General features: G+C 40.7%; 1 protein-coding gene across 2 annotated transcripts in view; it reads right to left on the bottom strand.

Annotated features, from left to right (window-relative positions):
- Positions 1–24,087, bottom strand: part of AIG1 (androgen induced 1) — a 122,842-nt gene that overhangs the window by 60,974 nt on the left and 37,781 nt on the right. For both annotated transcript variants that reach the window (XR_014617207.1, XM_084262265.1), the window contains exon 3: positions 16,747–16,848. Coding sequence is in view for 1 of the 2 variants with exons in the window: in XM_084262265.1 (XP_084118391.1) it covers positions 16,747–16,848 (102 nt within the window). In the remaining variant the exon portion in view is untranslated. The remainder of the gene's footprint in view (positions 1–16,746; positions 16,849–24,087) is intronic.

Raw genomic sequence — 24,087 nt, 5'->3', positions numbered from 1 at the left:
TTCACTCAACACACAGCTGATGCAAACGCCACCGTAGGTGGCATGTCCTTAAGCACTAAGAAGAGGCACACATCGAGCCCTGGCTTGAGGGGTGTGTTACACAGCTCCGCTTGGTTCTCCCCGGGTGGCTTGCCAGCTCCTTCCCTGCACATCTACGAGGTCCTCAGGTCTGGTAAATGCCCCGCCATGGGCATAATAAGGTTTCTGACTCTCTCATGCTCTCGGAGCAGCTGCCTTCTCTTTGCATCTCCGTGAATCCCAGCTGCAGTAGCCCTCCTCACTGAGAAAAATGTAATTTTTCTGTGCTGCTGCTGATTCTTTCTGTTTCACATCTGGATATTGTTAACTGTTTCCCATGTGGCTGGAGTTTTAGCAGCAAAAACACTCCAACAAACTCTAGTAAAACTGATTTATTTGCATTAACTGGACACTGGATACCAAAATAATACTGTATGGGGGACTTTATTCTCTCTTCCTCTTCACATTGACATTTCACCTCGACCTGTCCTCTGAAATAAATACTAGGGAAACCTTATGTTTTAGTGGTTGGAAGTTCAGAAATGAAAAGGTCAAAAGCTGAAAATAATTTAAGCATGACAACTCCTCTGTTTAGGAGAGCTTAAGTACATATGAGTGGTGGGAGTCCCAGATTAAACTTGACGCCATGAGGCTGCCACTTCCCCTTGGATACCAACAGCTTACAGCAACCTCTGTCTTTGCAAAGTCTTAATTTGCTGCCATAGGAAGAATTATATTAGCAGAGACCGAACAGCTTCAAATCTTCAAGGGATAATACACCACAGCAGGGAAGAAGATACATATGCATATATAAAAGTTTTGCAACTGCACAAAAGAAGAAAGCAGATAAATAAAGCAGGGGAGAGTGCTGAGTGGAGATGGGGTAATGGTTTTAAGTTGCTAACATGAAAGAAAAATTACCCAGGTCTTGGGTAGTAAAATTTACTACCTTTCCAGAAGGCAGCCAGTTATAAATTTATCAAAGCCTTATTTGGTACAAAAACACTTCTGAAGAAATATCTTTGTTTAACATTCAAACTGCTTTTAGGTAAGAGCAAGAAGGGTAAGTTAGATGCTCTTCAGAAGATATTTATTTAAAAATCACCACTAGCATTAGAAGAACCAATTTAATAGTTGCAGAATGCTTTCCAGTCTGTTAAAGCTGGAAAAACCCTCCCCCATGAGATCACCAGTGTGCTTAAACCATGTGGCAGAGAAAGAATCTTTAGAGCTGAGAATGTGAGAATGAAAGAGATGATGGTTTATATCGTCAAATGCTTGCTCTCTTACTTTCCCAGTTTAATTTAGTTTTGAGCCCATTGCTGCGAATTTACCAGCTACCAGAACTTTTTTCTGCCCACAGTGCTTTTTTCTAGCGCTGCATGAGGTCACAGGAGATGTTAATGTACCCTGGGGCTGCAGCCTGAAGCTTACTGCTGCTACTGTGTCAGGAGAGTGTGCTTTCACTCAGGCTCTGCCAGTGAGGATATCTCATTTTTGGGATTTATGCCATGGATGAAGGTAGTGTAAAGCAGGACACAGAAAGGCTGCGCTTGGCTGGCTTGTATCTAATTTATGGACGGGTGTACGCAGGCATGACGTGTGAAGAGAACGCTGCAGACCACACGAGGCTCCAGCCATGCTGTGGAGCAGCAAACTCAAACGATTCTCTCTGCCCCAAGCAAGCCCTGACTCCTGGGGAAAGGGCTTATTGCCCAGCATTCATCATCAGGTACTCAGGAATATGAAAGAGAAAGAACGGGCTTTACTTCTGCTGCAAATCACGTGCGCCACTGAAACACGCTGCAGCCACAGGAAAACCAAAGGTTTGCCTGTGAGCTCTGACAAAGAGGGAAATTTTTTCTTTTATCTAGACAAGTTGTAGCTTTGAGATAATGGAACCCAATGGCGTTTTGCATACTTTTCTCACTTAAGAAAAGGAGGAAACGACGTGACAGTCATAAGATGATGGAAAGAGTCCCATACTGTAAAAAACTATATTTGAAGACTTTGAAAACACTGCAACTGAGCCTTCCAGCTTGTAAGCCAATGCAGAAAAGCTGATGCAAGAGCTCTGGCAGGGCCTGCCAAATTCCTACTAATTGGTAATAAGGACAGCTGAAGATACCGGCCTCTGAAAGAAAAAGTAAAGCTCGAAACCTCAGACCAACTTCTTCAGGAACACATCTACTCCTGAACAGGGTAGTAGACCCACATGCATGGATAGATATAGGCTAGTGCCTATAAATAGCTCCAAGCTGGCAGCACTACCGCAGTAGCAGAAGCCAGACTGTGGTAACAGCCGGCTTCGCTATAGAAATTTTCATCTTAATGCCATCTTCCTTCTTGCTGTGGGAGACACACTGAAAACAGGTCTGGATAATATATTAAAAGTCTTATCATGCTTTCAACAAGGTTTCAGAAGGTTACACCAGTAATTTTGAAATTTCATTTTAGAGATTTGGTTCAATCTCTATGCAATACCTATAAAATTCCTTGATTTCAGTCTTTACATGAAAATGCCAAGGAACATGACCTTTAAATACAGTTTTTACATTTAGTCCACTAAGTTTTCTGTACAGCAGTAGGAACCTTGTACTGAAAGAGTTCAGATAAATCTGCCAGATTAAAGAAGCAAATATCCCTTATTCCTTTTGTCGCTGTTAAACTGAGGTAGGTGGTTTTATTCCTTCAGAATGAATATCACACTTCTCAATTAAAACCCTAAGTAAACTGTCTTTAATACTCTTGTAAAGTTTAATTCATGTGTTTACAAAGTGATCTGAGATATCTGGAAAGATTAAGTACTATTTTATTTTCTTAGCAAAGTTTAGAATACGGTCGGGAATGCTGCTGCCCAGTTTCCATAAATGTAATGAAAACACAAGACTCTCAAGTACATCACATCTGCATCGAGTGTGCTGAGTTATCCAGACAAAAATGGGGAGAGAGAGGAGAAAAGTTTTCAGACACTGTGGGGTTTCTGGGGCTCACTTCTCCTGCAAGAATGAGAGTAATCTGCTCTTTTAACATGCACTGACAGGAACTGCCTGGTCCGTGTCACCTGTGAGGGGACCAAGCAGGGACTAGTTCTATTTAAACGTTGTGCAGTTACAACACTGACAGAGACTTTTTAACGCCAAGGAATTTTGCATATTCCTTTTTATATTTTGAAATTGCAGTGGCAGAGTGTTCAGACTTGCCTTTCCGTGCCTTGCGATGTATAGGTGGGATCTCCCATGGACAAGCCAACTTGATACAGTACGCTCTCAGGTTCACTGCAAAATGCTCTTCCTTACACTGTAAAACTTACCAAGAGGCTGTACAGTATTATATTACATGGTAATGGTATTTCCAGGAAAAAAAGAAAAGAATTACACATGAATAAGGCAATGAAAGTATGCAGGTAACCATGGCTACTGTTGTGAACTAAATAACATTTTTTATACAGCTGTGAATATTTGTATGATTGCCAGTTAAGCTGTAGAGTTCAGATTTGAGACAGGGCTGGTAAACACTGAATTCTTGCCTGAAGAAAGGTACTTCCCAAAGTGGATGCAGGCCTCTACACCGTGCCGCTACGCATTCCAGTGAAACGTTCTGTCTAGTAAATACAGATCTTATTTACCTCAGTCAAAATAATCATTAAGAACAACTCTTCATGGCCAGTACTTATACTTTACTGTCAGTGACACACTTCAGCACAAGCTATTTTCTGTCTTAAGGTTATTTTTATTTCCTCCTGCCATATAACTGCAATTACAATTTCTGATGTAGCTTTTCAAACAGCTTTGACTCCATAAAAGAGACTTTTAGAAGATCTCAAAAAAATCTGCAAGCAAAACTCCCAGCTTTCCATGTTTTTCACTAGTGGTAACCTCCCTCCATTGGTCCCAACAGCACTCCTGGACAACAAAAGGAAAAACAATTCCAAATGACAGGACTGTTTGTCCTTTGACCTCTTTTCAATTTCCAAGTTCATCCTTCTTAAATCATCCTTCTGTTTACATGTCAGAGTGTCTCTTCTCAAATCAATCATCATCACAGAAGGAATGGAAACCTAAGGGAGTTTTCTCCTTATGGAGAAAAGGTACGCCCAAAATCGAATTATCTGGAATAAGCTGACAGTAGTTGCTATACCAAAAGCAAACACAAACACGAAAGCAGTTGGTGTGATGAACCTGTGCTTCCAGTGATATAAACAGAACGAAAATAATGAAACGCCTATTGTAACTAAGCGAAGCAGGACTTAGAGCAACATCTCTCTATGCAAAAATTGAGTCACTTCTTCCTTCCAATAGAGCATGAGTTTGAAACCCAAGTACATGCTTGTTCATTTGCTGTGAATTTGTCTTCTTTGCCTGGTTTGGAGAGAGATCATTTCTTAATAAAAGCACTGGCTAATGAAGCAAATGCAGACTCACTTCACAGTTCAGTCTTTACCAAACTACCTGTAGCCTCAGGCAAACCACAAATTCCATGTTTTAGTTTCTCCTCTCTAACATGGCGAAAACAGCAACTCTTTTCTGCCAGTCTTTACCTGTCCTCTGCATTTAGGCTGAAAGAAATGTGGGGACTAAACTTTTCATAGATGTATCAACAGTGCTTAGCTTAAATAAAATTCTAAGAAATGTTCTTTAAAATGGAACTAGGTACCAATATCATTATTAATATATTAATCATAATATATATACTACATGACTCTATTTAGTGTATATATACATGCTATATATACACTATCCAACATGCTTTATACATTCACACCACTTTATATATACATATTGCTACATATATAGTATATATAGTAATCCCACCGAACTGATGCCTTCCTGGGGGCACAGCAGCACAGTGCTCAGGCAAACAAACATGAGATCTAGAGACTCACAAACTCTGGGGGTGTTAGAGGCAGTGAGGGTACCAAGGGCACACTTCTGAGTTCTGCAACACAAAGGTGTTGGGAAAAGAAAATCGCTCTGCAAAGAGCAATCCTGCACAGTGGTCACAAGGAACGAAATGAAACCGCATTTCTGCATGTTGGACTGGAATCAACAGAAGGTCACATTTTCAATATACACTGGGTACTTTAAAGTTCCTTTTCAAGCTTCTTCTCAGTGATGTATGGTACACACAATTATCACCTCCATGTTCTATGGTTCTTCCCAGCCGACTACTATTATCACCTCTTTATTTCTGTAGTTGGTTTCCTCTACTTTGGTCCCTGTCTTCTCCTCCTGAACAACCTCTAGGGCTATCACATTTTCTCTTAGCTTCTCACAAATGCCTTTCTTTCTCCTTCAAATTCCCTCTTCTTTTTCTTCTTTCATTACTCTGCTTCAGGAGCAAAGACCAAAATGCCACCCACCCTTAAGTCTCTGATCTAAGAACGCATATATTCACCTCTGAAAATGGTTTGCAGCTCTATGTGTTCTTAAACAACTTGCAGCCAACACAATTTTGATTGTTAATGGAAACATCAGCAAATCTCTGGATTAGTAAAAAGACATTTTTAATGGATGTTTCTGTTATAGCAAATGATATCATACCCCTTTACTTCATTCTAAAAAGTGCCTTAAAATACAAAGTTCAGTAGACTAACATACATATTTCATATTTCCCATAAATAGTTCATATAAAAATTTGACATTACCTACTGTATTTGCAAAAGAAGCCACAAAAATGTGCATGACAGTGACTCAGCAAGTCAGAGCTCTGCACATAGGGTTTATAGAAAGCTACTGAAGATCACAGTAGCAGAATAAAAAGCTAAAATCTCCACGATGCAAAATAATTTGCTTCCTGTGGGAAACGAAGATGTGACTTGACTATTACAGCCATTTTTGATAAAGAAGAATTTCCTGTCTGGATATATTTGAACTTTCTATACCATACACCATGTCTGCCTAGGGTATTTAATGAGTTACCATGGGTACTAAATTCGCTGTGTAACCATTAATAGTGTTATTATTTGAAGCGGAGGTCACTTCTGTTCTGCAGAAGAATGTACAACAATACCAACTTCTAACTCTTTGTTGCCTCCATGAACCTCAAAGTAATTTGCAAAAGGCAATTTGCTTCTTCATTGCAATGAATGAATGGGACGCCCTGGGACATGAAAGGAAAATACCCCCAAGCACTGGCCAGCCCCCAGCAGCAGCGAAGAGCAGAGTCCAGGCGCGCTGCCCTGCCTGGGATGCTTCATGACCACAACCCGGCATGGGGCTACAAACACAACAACAGCCGGCACTGTCTGTCTAACTAACTGTCATTACAAAGCCCCACAAAATGCAGATGTTAGCTAATTGGGACTTATTAAAAATGCTTTGAATCAAACACTATATAATTTCTCTCGGACTACTGATTAGAGCAGTAGTAGAACTAGGAATAAGCAGTGATTTTAAAACAGCTTAAACAGGACTTCAAATATGCAGCATTACTTGCTGTGAAAAGAAAGCAGGGTGTGAAGAGTTAAAGGGTACCAGTTAATATTGCAACAAAGATGTAAAGTGATACATTAGCCATTGCTCTGTCTTTTGCTATGTGGAGACACCTCCACAACCCCACAGCTGTTTTTCTATGGTCTGAGCTTTTTCCTGCTCAGCTAACTGTGGTGTTGAAGGGAAGAACAGCACCACCTCAGTCATCCTTATGGTCTCTCTGAGAGAAACAGACACCTCTGAAAGGTGATGGCTTTTCCTGAGGAGGGCACCAAGCTGGGACTTCAGTGCATGAGGTCAATGTCCAAAGGTAAAAGGGATAATTGTAGACCTGCATGACTAATGGCAGTGGCTCACCCAACTGTCATCTGCTACGTCCTGAATTGGAGTCTCTTGTATATGAGGAGTTACTAAAAGTGTACACTGTTTTTTCTTACTTGTATCTATGTGGGAAAGTAAAACTTTGGGGATTGAACTGAACAGGGCAGGGCAAACATCAGGTTATGTCAAATTCATAGCCCACTATGAGCAAAAGTAATTCCCACAGCTGTCCCCAAATCCTTGACTTCTGCTGATCAGCCTGTATAAAACATTATTGCTGGGGCACTACTTCAACATATTAATCATCTGAATATGAAATTATTTCTGCAGAAATGAAGTCTGTTTCCAAATACAAAGACATGTAAAAAGACAGCAATTAACAAAGAAAAAAGTTACTTTTTTAAAGTGGCAATTTGTTAGAAAAACGATGTCAAAATATTTCCTTGTATTAGTGTTCCTGTAGTGACAACGATCTTGGGATACAGAGAGAAGTAATATTTTTTATTCCACCAACTTGAAGCACTGGAAAAAACATATAAGCCTCTGGGCTCAGGCTCCCTTCACCAGGTCTGCTGATTCTTCTGGTATTGTGTCCATGTGAAATAACCCACTTTCCAACAATGATAAATAGGTAAAAATCTGGTCACTGAGTTAGTGCATATGTCTTCAATTGAAGGAAAAGCCGCCTGCCAAGCTGCAACCAAGTAGGTCATAGGTCTGTGAAAAAAAGAATCTAAAAGGATGGAATCCAGTTGCTATAGCGGCAAATTAAACAAATAAATGAGATACCATGGAATGCTGCAAAATATTTGTGGTCTGATTAAGTCATATTTGCCACATGTGTGAATACTAACCGCACCGCTTGGTAAAGCGGGTACAATCCCACTTTTATCCTATGTACCTTCTAATTCTTATCTGAGTAAGTGCTAATGAATGGTAACCACCGTGTCCAAGGATACACAACACTGCATTTTACTGTAATCCTAAAGCACAGCATAGTCCCCTAAATACATAAGGGTAGACCATAAATTCATATTAAACTACCTTAACTTCAAAGAGATATTTGAATCCTTCCCCGTGATTTCACGCCCTGCTAAGGACAACAACGCTTTCTGCAGTCACAGCCTTCGGGGTGACTCGCATGTGGGGTGCTTCAGAGCACACGACCTGTAGCTGGCAGCTGGCGGATGAAACCTTCTCAAACACAAGCGGTCGTTCCCCCAGTACATTCTTTTAATCCGGTGAAATGTTCTCTTTTCTTTACAAAATACACTGTTTGAATAGACACATAATTAATCACAGTAACGTATCACTTACTGTTTGATACCACTATCTGCCTATGTTCTCTGGAAAAAACCTCAGGGAAAAACCACATTTATTATGTCAAAAGATTAAACAAGTGTCTGATTTTAACTAACTCAGACAGAAGGGGGGAAGGCACATAGATTTTTATCAAAAATGCGTGCCAGCCACTAATGCATTCTGCACCAATTTTAAAGCTGAACATTTACTTACATCTGTAACCTGCAAACCACGTATCTGATACATCGTGTAGTAGCACCAGAGAAATGTACCAGCTTAAGCACTACAGAAGAGCCCTGCGCAGACCCAGCGGTGACTATGGCAAGCAGTATCAGCTGTGCAGAAAGTGAACATTAAAATGAAAACAGCAATCCTAATATTGTCAGAATTATGGGAATGAACCAAATGTGTTTCCATCCCACACTGCTGCTGGTTTAACAAACAGACGTTGCAAGCCAGGGCCAAACCCTGCTTCTAGGAAAACACAACTCCATACGTACTCCATGTCCACGGAAAGGCAGAAAGGCTAAGGGTCCCCTTGTATGTCCTTCTGGGGCTTTTCTTTGGTCATTTGCTGTGTGCCCATAGTAATTGCTTTACCAAACATCTGTATGAGCAACTTCATCTGAAAATCCATCTTTGAGCTTTTATTATCAATATTATTGATATTACCATAATTGTTACTTCCAGGGTTACACCTAGCTTTGTCTATTAAAAAAGGAGTTGTAGTTTAACCTGGCAGGCAGCTAAAACAACCACACAGCCATTCAGTCACTCCCCTCATATACCCCTCCAGTGGGATGAGCAAGAGAATCAAAAAGAAAAAAGGTAAAACTGGTGGGTTGAGATAAAGACAGTTCAATAGGACAGAAAATTAAAATAATAATCATTATCATTATCAAAACAAGTAATGCACAGCACAGTTTCTCACTACCCAAAGCCAGTGCTCATCTAGTTCCAGAGTTGTGCTGCCTCCTGGTTAAATCCCAGTTATATATGGAGTATGATGTCATACAGTATGGAATATCCCTTTGGCCAGTTCAGGTCAGCTGTCCTGGCTGTGTCCCCTCACAACTTCTTGGCCAGCCCTTGCCTTCCCCTTAGCAGGGCAGTATGAGAAGCTGAAAAGTCCCTCACTGCTTGGCAATAACTAAGACATCAGTGTGTTATCAACATTGTTTTCATCCTGACTCCCAAACACTGCACTGTACCAGCTGCTAGGGGAAAAGCTAACTATCCCCAAAACCAGGACAGTAGGCTGGTTTGAAATACAGACAGCACACTTCCTTACCCCTGGTGCTTCACACGTGATCTTCCAGCATGTCTTAGCAAACAGTGCATCTGTTTTAATATGTGATGCAACTCACACTTCACTGCTGATATGAAACAATAAGGCACACTGAACAGGTTTGTTTTCAACAGCAGGCCTGAAGTTTTGAGGATGAAACAGTTTAGATAATGTATGGGACTGTCAGATAAAAACAGAGGGAGACACCAGTGACGTTTTACAGATACTGCCCAGGTGCAATTTCTAGGAACACAGGCCTTGTACTGATGCACAGCTGCAGGTGGTTTTAATCCTAAACATTTTACAAGGATTTGAAGCTCCCGAGGTGTCACTGTGCAAGTGTTGCTTCATCTACCCCAGAAACCTACATCAGATAGCAACATAGGCAACTCTTCTCCTCTCACAGTGCCACCAGTAAGCCACCACCTGCCCACAACTCCTCTAACTAATACATGTCAGGGAAGTGATGGAAAGATGTGGTAAGAAAATATACTCATCATTTCCTCTTACTTTTCCTTATTTCCTTGCTTCCACTTTCCTCATTCTTCTCTCCCGGGTCCTCTTTATAATTTTAAGGGTCTTCCAAATTGTTATCTACATTACTCTGTGGCTCCATTTTATTTGCTTCCTTTATCTGTTTGGGGTTTATTTTAGGTATGTGTTGGAACAGTATCAGCTGACTCTCTGATTTGTCTCTTTCCTCCCACCTGTCCTTCCCTCTCACGCAAGTATGTTCCCCTAACCTCCTTTTTCATGGACTCTGACTCTCTCTCCCCTTCTCTTCTGGTAGTCACTCCCATGACTTGGTGTTGACACTGCGTGCTATCATCCCCTGTGCTGAGTGTGTGTACGTGACCCTGTCAACAAAAGAAGGCAAAACTTCAGAAAAAGATCTCATCTGGGGATTCTACCTCTCAAACTTCTCATCTGCAATGCTCACATCTGGAACAGGAGGGCTCGTATGTCCGGCCGTCACTAAGTACTCAAAGATACTCTGAGGTCCCTCATAACTATGTGTTGGGTTCCTTTCTGCCATGAGGTGTGTGTTTTCTCTAGGTTGTTGGAAACAGCAGATAATCACCAACATTTGGCACCTGCATTCAGTTAGAAACCTGTCTTCACCTCAGACGAGTCTCCTCCCGCAGATACGTATGGCGGTTAAGTCCAGCTTCCCACGTCACAAAAAACACGGTGCTGTTACTGAATTAGGTACAGAGGTTTTCCTAATGCTCCCAGGGGATGCCACGCAGGTAATTTGGTCTTCTTTACCTCTCTCAATTTTCAGGCTCTAAGCTATCACAGGTTGTGACACACTACCGATTTCCAAGCCCTTCATGGAAGTAACAGAAAATGAAAAAGATCTTTCAAGCTGCTGCTGGTTTTCTCCCCAGAGAGGGGGGATAATTGATACCACTGTATTCACGCTCCAACGGTGGAGCTGGCAGATAATGAGGACAGATACCAGGCAGAGCTGTGTAACTGCAGCATGAACATGCAAGAAGTGTATGGATCCAACAACATTGTTTTCATGGGTTTTGCAAATATTCTGAGTCCCCAGGCAACCAGCTTCAATTGCTACTCTTTCCATCAAGCAGATGTTTAAGTAATAGCCACTGAGTAGTGGGTGCTCTGTTGGAAATTAAATCACAATTTTTCCCTGATTTTTATCAGAAAACTTTGCAAGTTATGTAAGAAGTGGAAACTCCTTCCTGGAGCACTGAAAATTTTATTCACCCCTAACACACAAAAATATTACAGGTAAATTAAGAAGAGCACTTGAGTTTTCGTAGCCCTAAAAGCCTGAAACTGAATTTAGAAACAAAACTCAGAAAAGGGGAACTATCTTCTAGACACAAGCACGAGGCATTACCAAGGTGCAGCGGGTTGTACCAAAATAGCCCATCCAGGGGATGTTGCTGTATTAGGAAAACAGCCTCGAGAAGTTAATGCGCTGTTTCAAATGAGTCATTTCTGAAAAAGATTTTTAGGGCAACACACTAGATGGAAACACTTTGCTGAAAGAAAGAACATCTCCTTGTTTGTAATCAGAGCCAGCACTGTGCAGCAACTGACCCAACCAATAATGGAAAGCCTGGTTTGTCAAAAAGCTCACCAGTTCTGGATCCTCCAATCTTTGTATGGCAGATTACTATGAATTTTAATCTTTGCATGGCTTTTCTATTTTCCTACTTGTCGAATCATCAAGGAGGAAAAAAGCTTTTTACCAGAAAGAGGGATAAACAAGCCAAGCTCACTGGACACAAGACAAAGCTGCCAGGAAGAACAACTGGAGAGATGGTTGCAGGGACTCTGTACCACTCTATGGTGGGCTGAGCTTTTCATCTGCGCAGCCGGCGAGAAGGAGAGCGAGCCAGCTTGTGAAAGCAGAGGTGCATCACTTGGACAGGCTGCTTCCTCTCCTTAACTTGTCTCTCTGCTACTTGTCCCAGTTTCCGTGTATTCTTTTGAATATGATGACAGGGGGTATGTCTCTCTAGGAATGCCTTTGCTTCCCAAAAGCAACATGAAAACGAATAGAGTACAGAACTGGAACAGCTCATATAGACTGCAGGGGCACAGAACCTGTACAATGATCAGTTTTCCAACTCCACAGAGGCAGAGCATATTCCTCCTCCCTGACCTCTCCTCCAGAGTTCTCATATGAAACCAATTATTTGTTTCTGACCTCCAAAGCCATTAAACTCCCCAGTAAGTAAGTTCTATCACTGTATTTTACTTTCCTTGCCACAAACAAAAGATGATTCACATTTTAAAAAATAATTTGGGACAGTGTCTGTGAAAAACAAAGCAGAAATCTCGCTGAAATGGTATGCTAACTTGGACGGATCCTGCATGCAGGCCTGCCATGTAACCTGGCTCAAAATCAGTAATGCTCCAGCTTAAGTTAATTCAGTCTACAGATCTGTTTATGTGAGCATAGGATAGAACAGGGGCAACCTCTAGTTTTATAGTCTGTACTAATACCGAAGAGAATATAACTTCTGGAAACAAATGTTACCAGCATCATCCTGTCTAGTCCAACACAAAAAGGTGCAATGAATGAGCTGGTAGAAATCCCATTGCTATGACACCTTACCTTTAAACACTAGCAGTTAGCCTTTAATTAAAAATTCCTAATGCTGATAGAGATCAGTAAAGGAAAGAACACTTCCCATGGAAAATATGCCCATGGAATTAAGTGTTGATATGGATCCAAAGTGCAGGACAGTCTCAAGAACACGAATGACACCTTTGATGGAAGAGTTCGGTAATTTGGCAACTAAAATTGTATCTAGCAAAGATGAATTAATCTGCCTAACGATTAAATACAGGAAGTGAACTTGATGTTTCAGAAATAGACCAAAGCAGAGATACAGCCCTATTCTCCAACAACTCTCTTTAGACAGGTAGTTATTTCTACTGACAGAAGCTTAACTTAGCTACTCAGATGCGCACATAATAAAGAGAGATGAAATCCCTGTCCCACTGAAATCGACAGCAACCCTGCCATCGGCTCCCCCCAGTCATTTCTCAAGTCACAGCGATACCATTGGTTATGGACGAATCGACTGACTGGAATGACTAAATACATCCCTTTTATGGCACAGAGCAACTCTATTAGCGATGTCTTTCACAGGTGTAGGAATCTGTATGTATGAGGGAACATCTGGTACCACGAGGCACCACTTATTGCACTGATTTTTCTGTACACAGGAATTATTTCTTTAACTGTTATGGTGTATATATATATATATATATATATATGTATGTCATGGTTTAACCCCAGTGGGCAGCTAAACACCATGCAGCCACTCAGTCATGCCTTCCCTGCAAGAGGACAGGGAGGAGAATGGAAGAAAAACTTGTGGGTTGAGATAAAGACAGTTTAATAAGATAACAAAGGAAGAGAATGGTAATAGTAACAGGAGCAGGAACAGAAACAAGAAGAATAATAAAACAAGTGATGCACAAATGCTATCACTCACCACATGCAGAAAAAACCCAACACCCCAGTGCCCAGCCTGTTTCCAAGCAGCAGCACTGCCTCCCAGCTTGCTTCCCCAGTTCTGTGGAGAGCATGATGTTCTCTGTCAGGGAATATCCCTCGGGCCAGTCTGGGCCAGCTGTCCTGGCTGGGCTTTCCCAGCTTCTTCTGCACCTGGCAGGGCTTGAGGAGCTGAAAAGTCCTTGACTCAGTGTAGACACTACAACTACCTAGCAACAACTAAAAACATCAGTGTGTTGTTACTAGCCTTATTCTCATTCTAAATCCAAAACACTGCATTATACCACCTATTAGAAAGAAAATTTACTCTATCTCAGCTGAAACAAAGGCAATATATAATAGAAATACAGTTCTTGATACTATATGCAATTTTATGGTAAATAGTTGGTGGATTTTATCTTTGTGCACCATGAGCCTCTGTTTCTACAAAACTTCATAAGCAATATTAAGATTGAATTGGCAATGGGCTTGCATAGCTCTGACACTCATTTATTTTATCTTTACCATTTCTGGAGAGGGATTTCTTTTTGATAAATACGATTTTTTTTAAGAAGAACAATTTAGAATTTTAGATGTTGAAAAAGTGTTGTTATGAAAGTGATTACCTTTAAGTATTAGCAAGACACTACTATGCATTCAAGAAAACTTTTTTTAAAAATTATAGACAACACTGTAAATGCAAAGAAGGGATGGGAAAGGGAGATAAGAAATAGAGGGATGAGAACTAATAACCTAATGAAAGAGGAGACACTGCTGCCCAAACCACTTCTGCTTGGGATAATGCACTGGATCAGACCAAACAGGTTTTTTATACAGCCTCAAAACAGTCACCTTAAAATGCATCTAAAATAGGAATACTCTCAAATATTTTGATACACGCCCATATTACTAATGGAAATACGATTGCTATCATTACAGCCAGATTTCAAGACTTTTCATTCCTTTTCTACATGTGGATGTTGCAGGCAGATGTTGACAGTTGAGCAGGTCATTACAGCTGGTCACAATACATCTGTCAGAAACTTCTGAAAATACGATTTTTCAGTTAAAGGAGGGAATTATTTTTTTTCTGTGGAAAATGTTGGGTTTTACATTTTCCACTTCTTGTGGCTTTTTTTTTTTGTGTGTGGTAAATACATCTTTAGAGAAACTGCTGCAAAAAACCCTGGACAGTGTTCACTGGCAAAGTAATATCTGAGCTCAGATCCTTAGGAGCTGCACCATGCACAGAGGAAAAGCTCACAAAGATGAGGGGCTCATCAGCGATGCTGCAGTAGCAAAAAAGCCCTACCTCTCCCTGACAGATTTCACTCTGCCAAGGCTGATGAATGCCTTGAGAGAGTTTCTCTGTACAAGGTTAGGCTCCAGCACAGCCACCCATGTGTTCAGAAAAATTATCACTGAATGCGCTCAGCTGCTGTCAAAGCATGCAGGAAAAGTCAGGAGTAAGTCTTCATTTCAGTAAAAAACAATAGCCAGGGATCCCAACTTTTCTAAAACTGGATTGCCAGAGGCCCTACTCTTTCACCACAGGGACCTCTATCATACTCTCTAAAATCTGCCATGTAAAAATTATAACTGCTAGCAAGTGAGGTGTTAGCATTCTCGAGATAGTTTAAGAACCCCTTATTACAATGGGCAATGCATCAGAATTCATTAGTATGAAAGCTGGTGAGTATAAAATGATGGTTTAAACATCAGAAAGAGTGGAACTGAAAGGCTGTAAAATGCCCAACATCCATAAGCTTTTTCTGTGATGGAGCTAAAGGAACACTTGGATAAATGGAGATGGACACAGCAAACAATTCTTTACAAGCTACTTTCAAAAATGCCTTCTATGTTATTTCAAGTTGAAATTAATTTCAGCATGCAATTAATTTCAGCAATCTCTATTATGTCCAAAAATCCCAAACAAAAGCCCTCTTCAAGTATTTCAGAAAGTATACATTTCTACAGAGCAACATGGGCTTGTCTTGCATTTCAATTATGCACAGTGGAGACTTCCTAAACACACAGGGCTGTTTGTTGTCAAACGCTTCATAATGCACATTCATGAAAAGTGTTACATAGGTGAGGCATTTTCCATCTGTGGAATGTCACCTGGAAGAAATGGCATCAGAGCTGGCACTGATGTGGTGTGGGGGAAAAAAAATCCATGTATGTATGGCTTGGCAGTGTTTGCAAGCCTTCAGTTTGCAACCTCAAAACTCGAGGGAGGACAGTCTGAACAAACACAGCAGGAGTCATCAGACTCCTCAGCACTACACGCACATAATATCCCGCTGTTCCTTTCAAAACATCATAAACCAGTACAGTACCTAGCAGAAGCTGATGCTCCTCTTGTCAGTAGTAACTCTCACACCGCTCCGTCAATGCACGATTTAGGGAATAAATGAGCAGCAGTGCCATCTGCCCCACCCCACAAAGGACCAATTTATCAAGCCCAGCAGTAGTGGAGAAATCTTGATCTGCTGCGGTGATACAGTACTCACTCTCTGAAGGATGAGCTCTGCTGTTATCTGCTGATGAACAGCAGTGCCAAATGGTCTGCCATGCCATGATATGGAAAACAAACTATTCAGGAAACATTGTGCACAGGTGTAGCTCGAGAAGCAAACACGATGCTTTTCAGCTCCAAATGCTGCATAGAGAGTATCAAGCACCTGATAGCAAAGTGTGGCTTTATCATTCCCTCAGCACTTACACATGTAGGTGAGAGAAAGAATATCCGACCTGATATACCAGAGAGGGATAAAAAGGTCATGTTGCTTCTCAAGAAACTACTTTTGTGACTACCAACACAGCGATTTTGAAACTGTGGTGATATATATAACTCTACATTATTAATAATACTCAGATACAGGTGATGCTATACATGTTTGGTGTCCTTGAGAAATGAGTAATTTTTTCCTCTTTGTTTTCTTTTCTAAAAGCATACAAATCCAAAAAGTGCATTGAGAGGTTTTAAACCAAAATGTTTTCAGCATAAATTATACTTTTGTAGAATGGTAAAGAACCATTCAGGTAAATGTTTCTGTCATTTCAGAACAAGATTTCTCGAAGTCAGAACTTCTGCTTTGTGGAAGAGTCTCTTTTGATTAAAATTCTTCATGACCACGGTGATACAGATCTGGGAAAGGTACCATATCACAGAAAACTGCCAATCCCCATAATGAGCCTGGGATATAGGACGCTCAAGTTCAAATCTCCTCTGTTTCAACACTCAAGGGAGGAAAGATGTTATTCTTGCTTGCAAACAATGTTCCTAAATCACTTCTGAGAGGATTAGCTCTCTAAGTGTGTGTACAGTCATGCACAAGGAAATCAGTGTCTTACACTTGTGTTTATACAAGGAAGTGTTGCATTACTTTACTCACCATTCCATGATTTAGCCATGCTGGTATGAAATTATCAAGCAGCTTTGGATAAACCAGTTCCCTGTCATAGATATAGATGCTCCAAAACATCGTCACAACAAACTAAGAAGGAAAAAAAAAAAAAAAAAAAAGACATTTTAAAATAAATGTTTCTGAACAATTAGCTACACATTTTAGATAGCAAAGGGGGGCATTTGGCAAATGACCTATGGACAATGTTCCTGCTTTAATCAGCAGTGCAAATCTAGATTATTCTTTGTGTTCACAGGAGTTTTAACTTTTCTTCTTCTTTTTTTTTTTTCTTTTGACTTTCAGCCCAGAAAAGATTCTCATTTTTTCTGAACTACATGCCTGTGGCCAAATTACAACTGAGTACTATACTTCAGTAGCAGATGTGGCACATAAATAATGTTTCACCACTAGTGGAATAGAAAACAAATGAAAAATCAGGTAAAATATCACTTGGAATTCACAGAACTTATAAATATGAAACGTTCACCCCTAAACATAAGTCTATAAATGCTTCTATGCATTTTCTCATGTCAGCCATCAAAACAGCATTGTTTAAACAAAAAATAATTAACTCTTTAACTGCTCTGCACAAAATTCATGGACTGGGATCCACAGAAAAAAGGTCTGATATCCCACTTGTTTGTCAGTATGAGATTTGCCTTGGTTCTTGTCATAGACGATTTACCAGGAGCCCAGAGAAAGGCCATTATTTCCTCTAGGTTGAGGACAAGGCAGATGGCTCAGATAAAGGCTAAATTTTTGTCCAAGCGTCCACAAGTTCTTTAGAGATACCCTGATGTCTGAAAAGCAAAGACAATACAAAAATGCAAGCACTCAGAAACAATAGTGTTAGCTTACCTTAGCTGGGGAGAGAACAAAGTAAGTAGTCTTCCAATTAAAACACAATTGCTTTCTTACCTTGAATTTCATAGTTTTTTAGCAATAAAGGGCCTATTGTCTACAGTGGTAAAATCCAATACCTGGGCCAGGAGCTTTTCAATGAGCGTTTTCAGGGGACGTCTAAACAGTAGCAACAAGTCCAAGTTTAAAGTCTGAGAGGCAACAGATAGGACTTTCACGGAAATCAGCAGAGAAATATTCAGTTACATCCAAATCGATGTGGCCCATGATCTTACAGCTAATTTGGGGGGGGGGTGTCAGTAAAAGAAAGTGCAAGAAATATGGGGTGAGCGCAGCAAGGTCAGCAAATTACTAATGTGTGATAGCGCAGGCATAAGTTGTTTCACATGCTTCTGACTTTCCAAAGTTAAAATTGAGGTTGCAGTTTATCAATAGCACCTTGTTCTAACCACAGCCACGCAGACTTCGGCCAGTCAGTTATGTGAATGACCTGAAGCAGTACACTGTTCCCTCAGTGTGCATACAGTACATAGTTTCTTGGTTTCCAACACACTTGTCCATCTGTTATGATAGCTATCGGTGCCTGCTCAGAATAAGCCTGGACTATTTGACTAGTGCACAGAGGCCAGGGGGAAAAAAAATAGGTTATGATGGACAGCCTGAAAAATATCGCAAGTGTAAAGCACCCCACAAGAAGTGTCTCTTCTGGGCCAGTCTTGGCACTGGCACAGACCAGCTCTTTACGCACCTGCTGACACATAAGTGCCAAGATACGAATAGCTGAACAGCAGGGAAAATGGAAGCAAAGTATCTTCTTCTCTATAGGCTTCCTAGAAGTCATGTATTATCACAGTGGGTCTCTGAGAACCTGCTAAGACCAACTGGGACATAAAACCATATTCTCAGGTGCGTGAAGACTGAGACTGATAATGTTTTTTTCCAAGGAAGTCTTGCAGCAAAGAAAACCATCCAGGATTAGGTTGAACCTTGTTACATCGAATACAACAAAGCTGGCATGTTTTGACCTGTGATATTTGCGTGGAGCAGAATGAAACAATATTTTGCCAAGGAGGTAAAGATAAGAAAAGAGGGGACGTGCCATCTGTCCCTTAACCAAAGTCAGCCAATGGATGGAATAGGATCAGCCTAGCTGGTTGCAACCATCTGGAGCTACAGACGGCAAATGCTGCTTAGCAAAGCACTATCACAAGGCAGACATAAGGTAAAAGAAGTGCACAAAACCCAAGGTGTTACAGAACTAACCTACCCCAGAGGACAACCCGACACGAGACTAACACAGTGCCCTGGGGAAGATGCCTTCCAGTGTCTTCACCCTACCTTTCCTTACAATTAGTTCATTTGGATAAAATGAACAATAAAAATGAACTATAGCACTATGAACTAAAATGAACTATAAAAATGAACTATAAAAATGAGCTATTTGGATAAAAAGAACTATAATGAGGGCTTGCTAGCTACCTTGGCTGCTTCCAGATTTGTTCACTTTGATTAACGAGCAACTGTTGGTCTGGTACTTTTAAATCACCTCTACTGCGCTTACACTTGGGTACTGGTAGACTTTTATTTGTGCTAGGCTTTGCCAAGATCTCACGTCGTCATGTAGTGCCAGTCCAAGATGCAATGAGCTGCTTCAACACACTGCCTATGTAAGGCTTAGTCAGAACTGCAGCTCTTGTGCTCGTGCCACCTCCCTTGTGGCACAAGTCATCTCTACTGGGGAGACAGTCACGGTACCATCCTCACGTGCCAGGCTGAACAGGCTGCTCGTACGCAGCAGACATCTTCCAGGGAGCGCAATATTTTTATTTTCTGTTGTTCTCAAGGCAAAATGGCACAAATGTCACCCTTCCACTTCTGCTTCAGACAAACTCGAGGCCTGGAGTTCAAGGAAGAAAACAAGACACCAGCAAATTGCTTTCACATTTCTTTGTATGGGAGCCTCCTAAGATTGCTGACTTTCCAAAGGCTGTGATCACCTGGCTAAATGACATAAGGTTAAGAAACATATAAAAGAACAGAAGAGTCCCTCATTTTCTACTTATCCTATCTAGGGTCATTACAGACCAAAGTGAACTTCAAATTCAGTAGCAAACCTTGGAAACTGTTTCAAGTATGGAGTAGCTAACTTGTCACACGCATCTAAAGTATTGCTAAACAAACAAACAACAGGAGGAAAAAAGGTAAGTCTGAAAACTCTCTACTTAAGGAGGTGTTTCTTGAGTTTTTGCCCTCCATCTCTGAAGCTTCAGAGGATGTGAGAAGAGCATGTGGCACTGCCACGGCAGAAATTTTAAAGGATAAGCTGGGGAATAGTTGATGATTCAAAAGGGAAAACAAGTGGCTGTATCAAACCACCACAAATGGAAGCAAAGAGAAACTAAGAGAGGAAAGCCAGTGAAAGGAACTGCATAATTTGCTCTTTCACATAAGCCCAACCAAGAAATGTTATGCAGATGAAGAATGAACCCAGTGGAACTTTATTTTCCTGCACTATGTGTTTTTGGTTTTGGCTGGGATGCACAGTTCAGTTCACTCATTTCCTGGATGGCCTCACAACAGTGCAAAAAAAAAATCAACTCACCCTCACCCCTTGACAAAATTTATTCTAGGTACCGTTACAGGTAAGCTTTCTGGCTACCTCCCAAGTCATCTGCAGACAACTCCAAATCCAAATATATTGTTTGTGAACCTCTTTGAGGGCTAAAAGCACTACATATAAAAGCAAAGTGTTATTAAAGGCAGACCACAGTAAGCAAAAACTGGCATGGTACCAGCTTTAGGTGGTATCTACTGTTAGCACAGCATCACACCAAATCAATTTGAAAAGGGGCAATGAAAGAAATCACAAGGAGTGGAAACTGAAAATCAGGGAAGATCAGAGTCTCTAATTTTAGAGATCAGAGTTCAGGAAACAACTGTACCACTGCTCGCTCACGTTTCCATCACCAGTCAACCACCTCAACAAAGATGAGGGCAAAATCTAGACTTGAGAGATTTTGTCAGTTCTGGAAATTAAAGTATTTTTTAGTCAGGTCAAATTGGGTAAGTAGGAGACTGCAGCAAATGCCTACACATCTTTTCTTGGGATAAGATCCCAGAACAGTGTTATTGATGATCTACAGAAGAAGGGTGATCAGCTTTCCTTCTGACTGTACCAGTACAGAGAAACAAGAGATAAGAAATCATGGCTGGCTTCCTCTCTTTTGTATCACAGCTTTTTAAAAACACAAAAGTGTAATATAAAGAATATGAGACCACTCTGGCCAGTTTAGACTCAGGGCCAAGTGAAGCTGTTAAAGCTACATGATATATCAACGGTAGCTTGTGATTTTCTAGGCAACAATCTCTCTTCTAATATACAAGAATATCAGTTTTCTCTCTTCTTCCTATTTCTACTGAACACAGTCTTAGACAACTAGAAATGCCCACTTTATCTCTTTTTCCTCTCATTTAGTGCAAATTACAAGGAACATACAGATAAAACCATATACACTAATTAATCACAGGAACTCTGCAACTTCATGATCTATGTCAAACAATTAGAGAAAAGTAGGGATAGTCTAAACCACCAGTGTAGCTCTGACTTTTAAGCATGTCTCTCATTTTTCTAGCAGTGTAAATTATTCCAGGATAAATCTCCTTCACACTGATAAAGGGGGAGTAAGTGCAGCCAGTACAGATGAGAATTGGTAATTAATTTTTAAAATGTCTGTGCAAGCATTTTTCTTCAGTGGATGCTTCCTGATCGCTTAGGTATTTGAATTTAAATTAAAAGAAGACTAGGAAATGTTGCCCACAGACTTTTCATGGAATAAGGCTTTGCTGCATTGAAAATTGGTTTGTTGATTTCTGATTTCATTCCCTTAAGAGTTGTGTTAAAAAGAGCAACAATAGGTAGACAGTCATTATGTCCTTCAAAGAGGTTTGCCTTTATTTCTTGATGCTCCTAAACCAAATGGTAGGTTGGCAACTCGGTTTTATCTGAGCCCCTAAAGATACAACACTGGCGAAATGTGATGTGCTCCAAGATTTTGCAAGATTTGATTTGTTGCAAAGCCACCCAAGGAGATTTTTGCCCTTAGGCTGGTTCTTTCTCCCCCTCTGGGAGGTGGGAGGAGGCTGGTGGTCAGACTTCCTGGGTGGTTCGTGTGTAACACTTTTTTAGAAGTACTAAAAATTAAATACTTCATCTTGTTACTTTTTTTTCACACATCATTGTTTGACTTGGGAGTGGAAACCCCTTTTCTCATCTGTTTTTCAGAATAAGTCATCTCAAGGGCTTCAGTAAGCAGGAAATACAGGGAAAAAAAAGTGTTCAATTGCTCTTGAAAAACTACATTTAGTGGGCTTTAAAATGTTCCCCTAGCATTTGCATTATTCCCTAAACACACCCTGTGTAAAACACCGAGCCAATAAAAAAAAATTTAGATGTTAAGGTAACTGACAAGTATTTAAGCATGACCACTGCTGCTATGTTAGAAACCCAGCAAGGATTTAATTCACATCTGTCCAATTTTCATGTGTGAAGATTCCCTTGTGTCACTACTGGAAACAACTGAGAAGCTCCATGGAGAGCGAGATGGGTGAGTCTCAAAGAAAGAAAGTCTGCATTTAAACTTCTTTTGTTCTTTTCATTTATTTATTTATTTTTTTTTTTGAGTGAGGAAGCTGTTGAGAGAATATGGGAAACGAGGGAACTTTAACTTTTTTCTGCAGACACTTTGGTGTTTAATAACTTCCTTCTAACAAGCACCTCCAGCATACCAAAATTTCACTGGGTATTTTCTTACACATAAATAACTCTTTAGAGAACAAAGCCAGCATTAGACATTTGCTACTTTCAGGCCCTGAACATTTCCTACCCGTAATCACACTGAAGGAGAGTCCCCAGTCGCTGTCCCTCAGGCACTGGGCTAAGGCTTTGGCAAGAGGTATCTGCAGTGTGATCACAGAATCACAGAATCTTAGGGGCTGGAAGGGACCTCAAGAGATCATCGGGTCCAACCCCCCTGCCAAAGCAGGCTCCCTATCAAGCTGCTGGATGCTGCTGGAGAGGAGGAGGTTTCAGGAAGAGGCCAAGACCAGTGTTAAGTTATGAAGTCCTGCTGTTTGATTCCAGGTAGCCAGAAGAAACAACAATGAAAACAAACTTTTCTTTGTAAGAAGTGAAATATGTGGTAATCGATTTCTCCTCTTCACCAAAGAAAAGTCACTTTTGAAAATGGAGAGCACCTATCCATTGAGCATGGCCATTTCTTAGTATTTTCTGGGGTTTTTTTTGTTTTAAGACACAAGTTGTTTCTGTATGAAACCCTTAAGAAAGTACCTAGCTTCAGGCACACAACACGTCTCTTGGGACCTGCTAACTTGTCAATGCTGCTACTTGTCCATGTACTCGTAGTGCAGGCAGCGGCTACCTGGGATTCCTCGCCTACCAGTGGCGAGAGAAACAAAGCCTGAAAGAAATGGGTTGCCAAGACAAAGTGAGGCTGGAATTCTCCAAGATCTTGAAAAGTTTCAAGGTCAGGAACACTGCAGGGGTGGAGGAGCACACAGGCAACAGTATGGAGCTAGAGCAGCAGCAGGAGAATCCCTGAATCCCGAGCAGCATGAGAGCCAAGGAGGGTATGCTTTGATGCATGTAAAAGCTTACACATCTAGACTGAAAAAGGCACTTAGCAGCTTTAAGTAAAGACCAATAATGCAGTGTTGTTCTCCTTCACTTCTACTATCAATACAATAGGAAAAGCATCTGTGGCCAGTCACGATCACAACCAATTCCAACTCCAAATCTCCCTTAAAAAGCAAAGGTAACACACATATCTCTGCTGCCATTAAATCCATATTTGCAAGCCTGTTTATTCACAGATTATTTTTTTTTAAACTGTATTAGCTGATCCAGTTTCTTCCTTCCACCACAGCTGGGGAACTGCAGCCTGCTACCCCATCATGTAGTGTTGCAGCCCCAGCAGGCCAGCCAGCAATCCCAGTGAAGGAGGGCTGCCCCCCCAGCCAGGGGTTTTATGAAAGAAACACCTGCACAGTGTTTCACATATGCTGTCCATTTTCCAGCTCTGCAAAAGCATTCTCTATTTTTTCACATGCTGTAAAACCCCAGGTGAATGGTGAAGTCACATTTGAATGAAGAACCTCTGAATGTATCAAATCATAATGATAGACTAATAGTTGTGGTAACTGCTGTTAATTGACAGTGATCAGCTTTTGTACAACTTTTAAGACTTCACACAGTTTTCTAGTAGTCCTATCATGAAAAAAAAAATTACTTCTAGTGAATGTATTTTGAGCTACTGTGCAATCACATAAAAAAATTAGAATTAAAGGTTGATCCTGAATTACAATAAAAGCAATGCTTTCACAAAAGCGTCACGATTTTTTTAATGTAACCTGATCTAGACTGTAAAAGATCACACATACACGTAAAAAACC

Source organism: Gallinula chloropus (genome assembly GCF_964237585.1).
Source record: "Gallinula chloropus genome assembly, chromosome: 3".
Taxonomy (NCBI): Eukaryota; Metazoa; Chordata; class Aves; order Gruiformes; family Rallidae; genus Gallinula; species Gallinula chloropus.
Note: the sequence above shows the minus strand (reverse complement) of the source record. Positions and strands in the feature narration are given on the sequence as shown.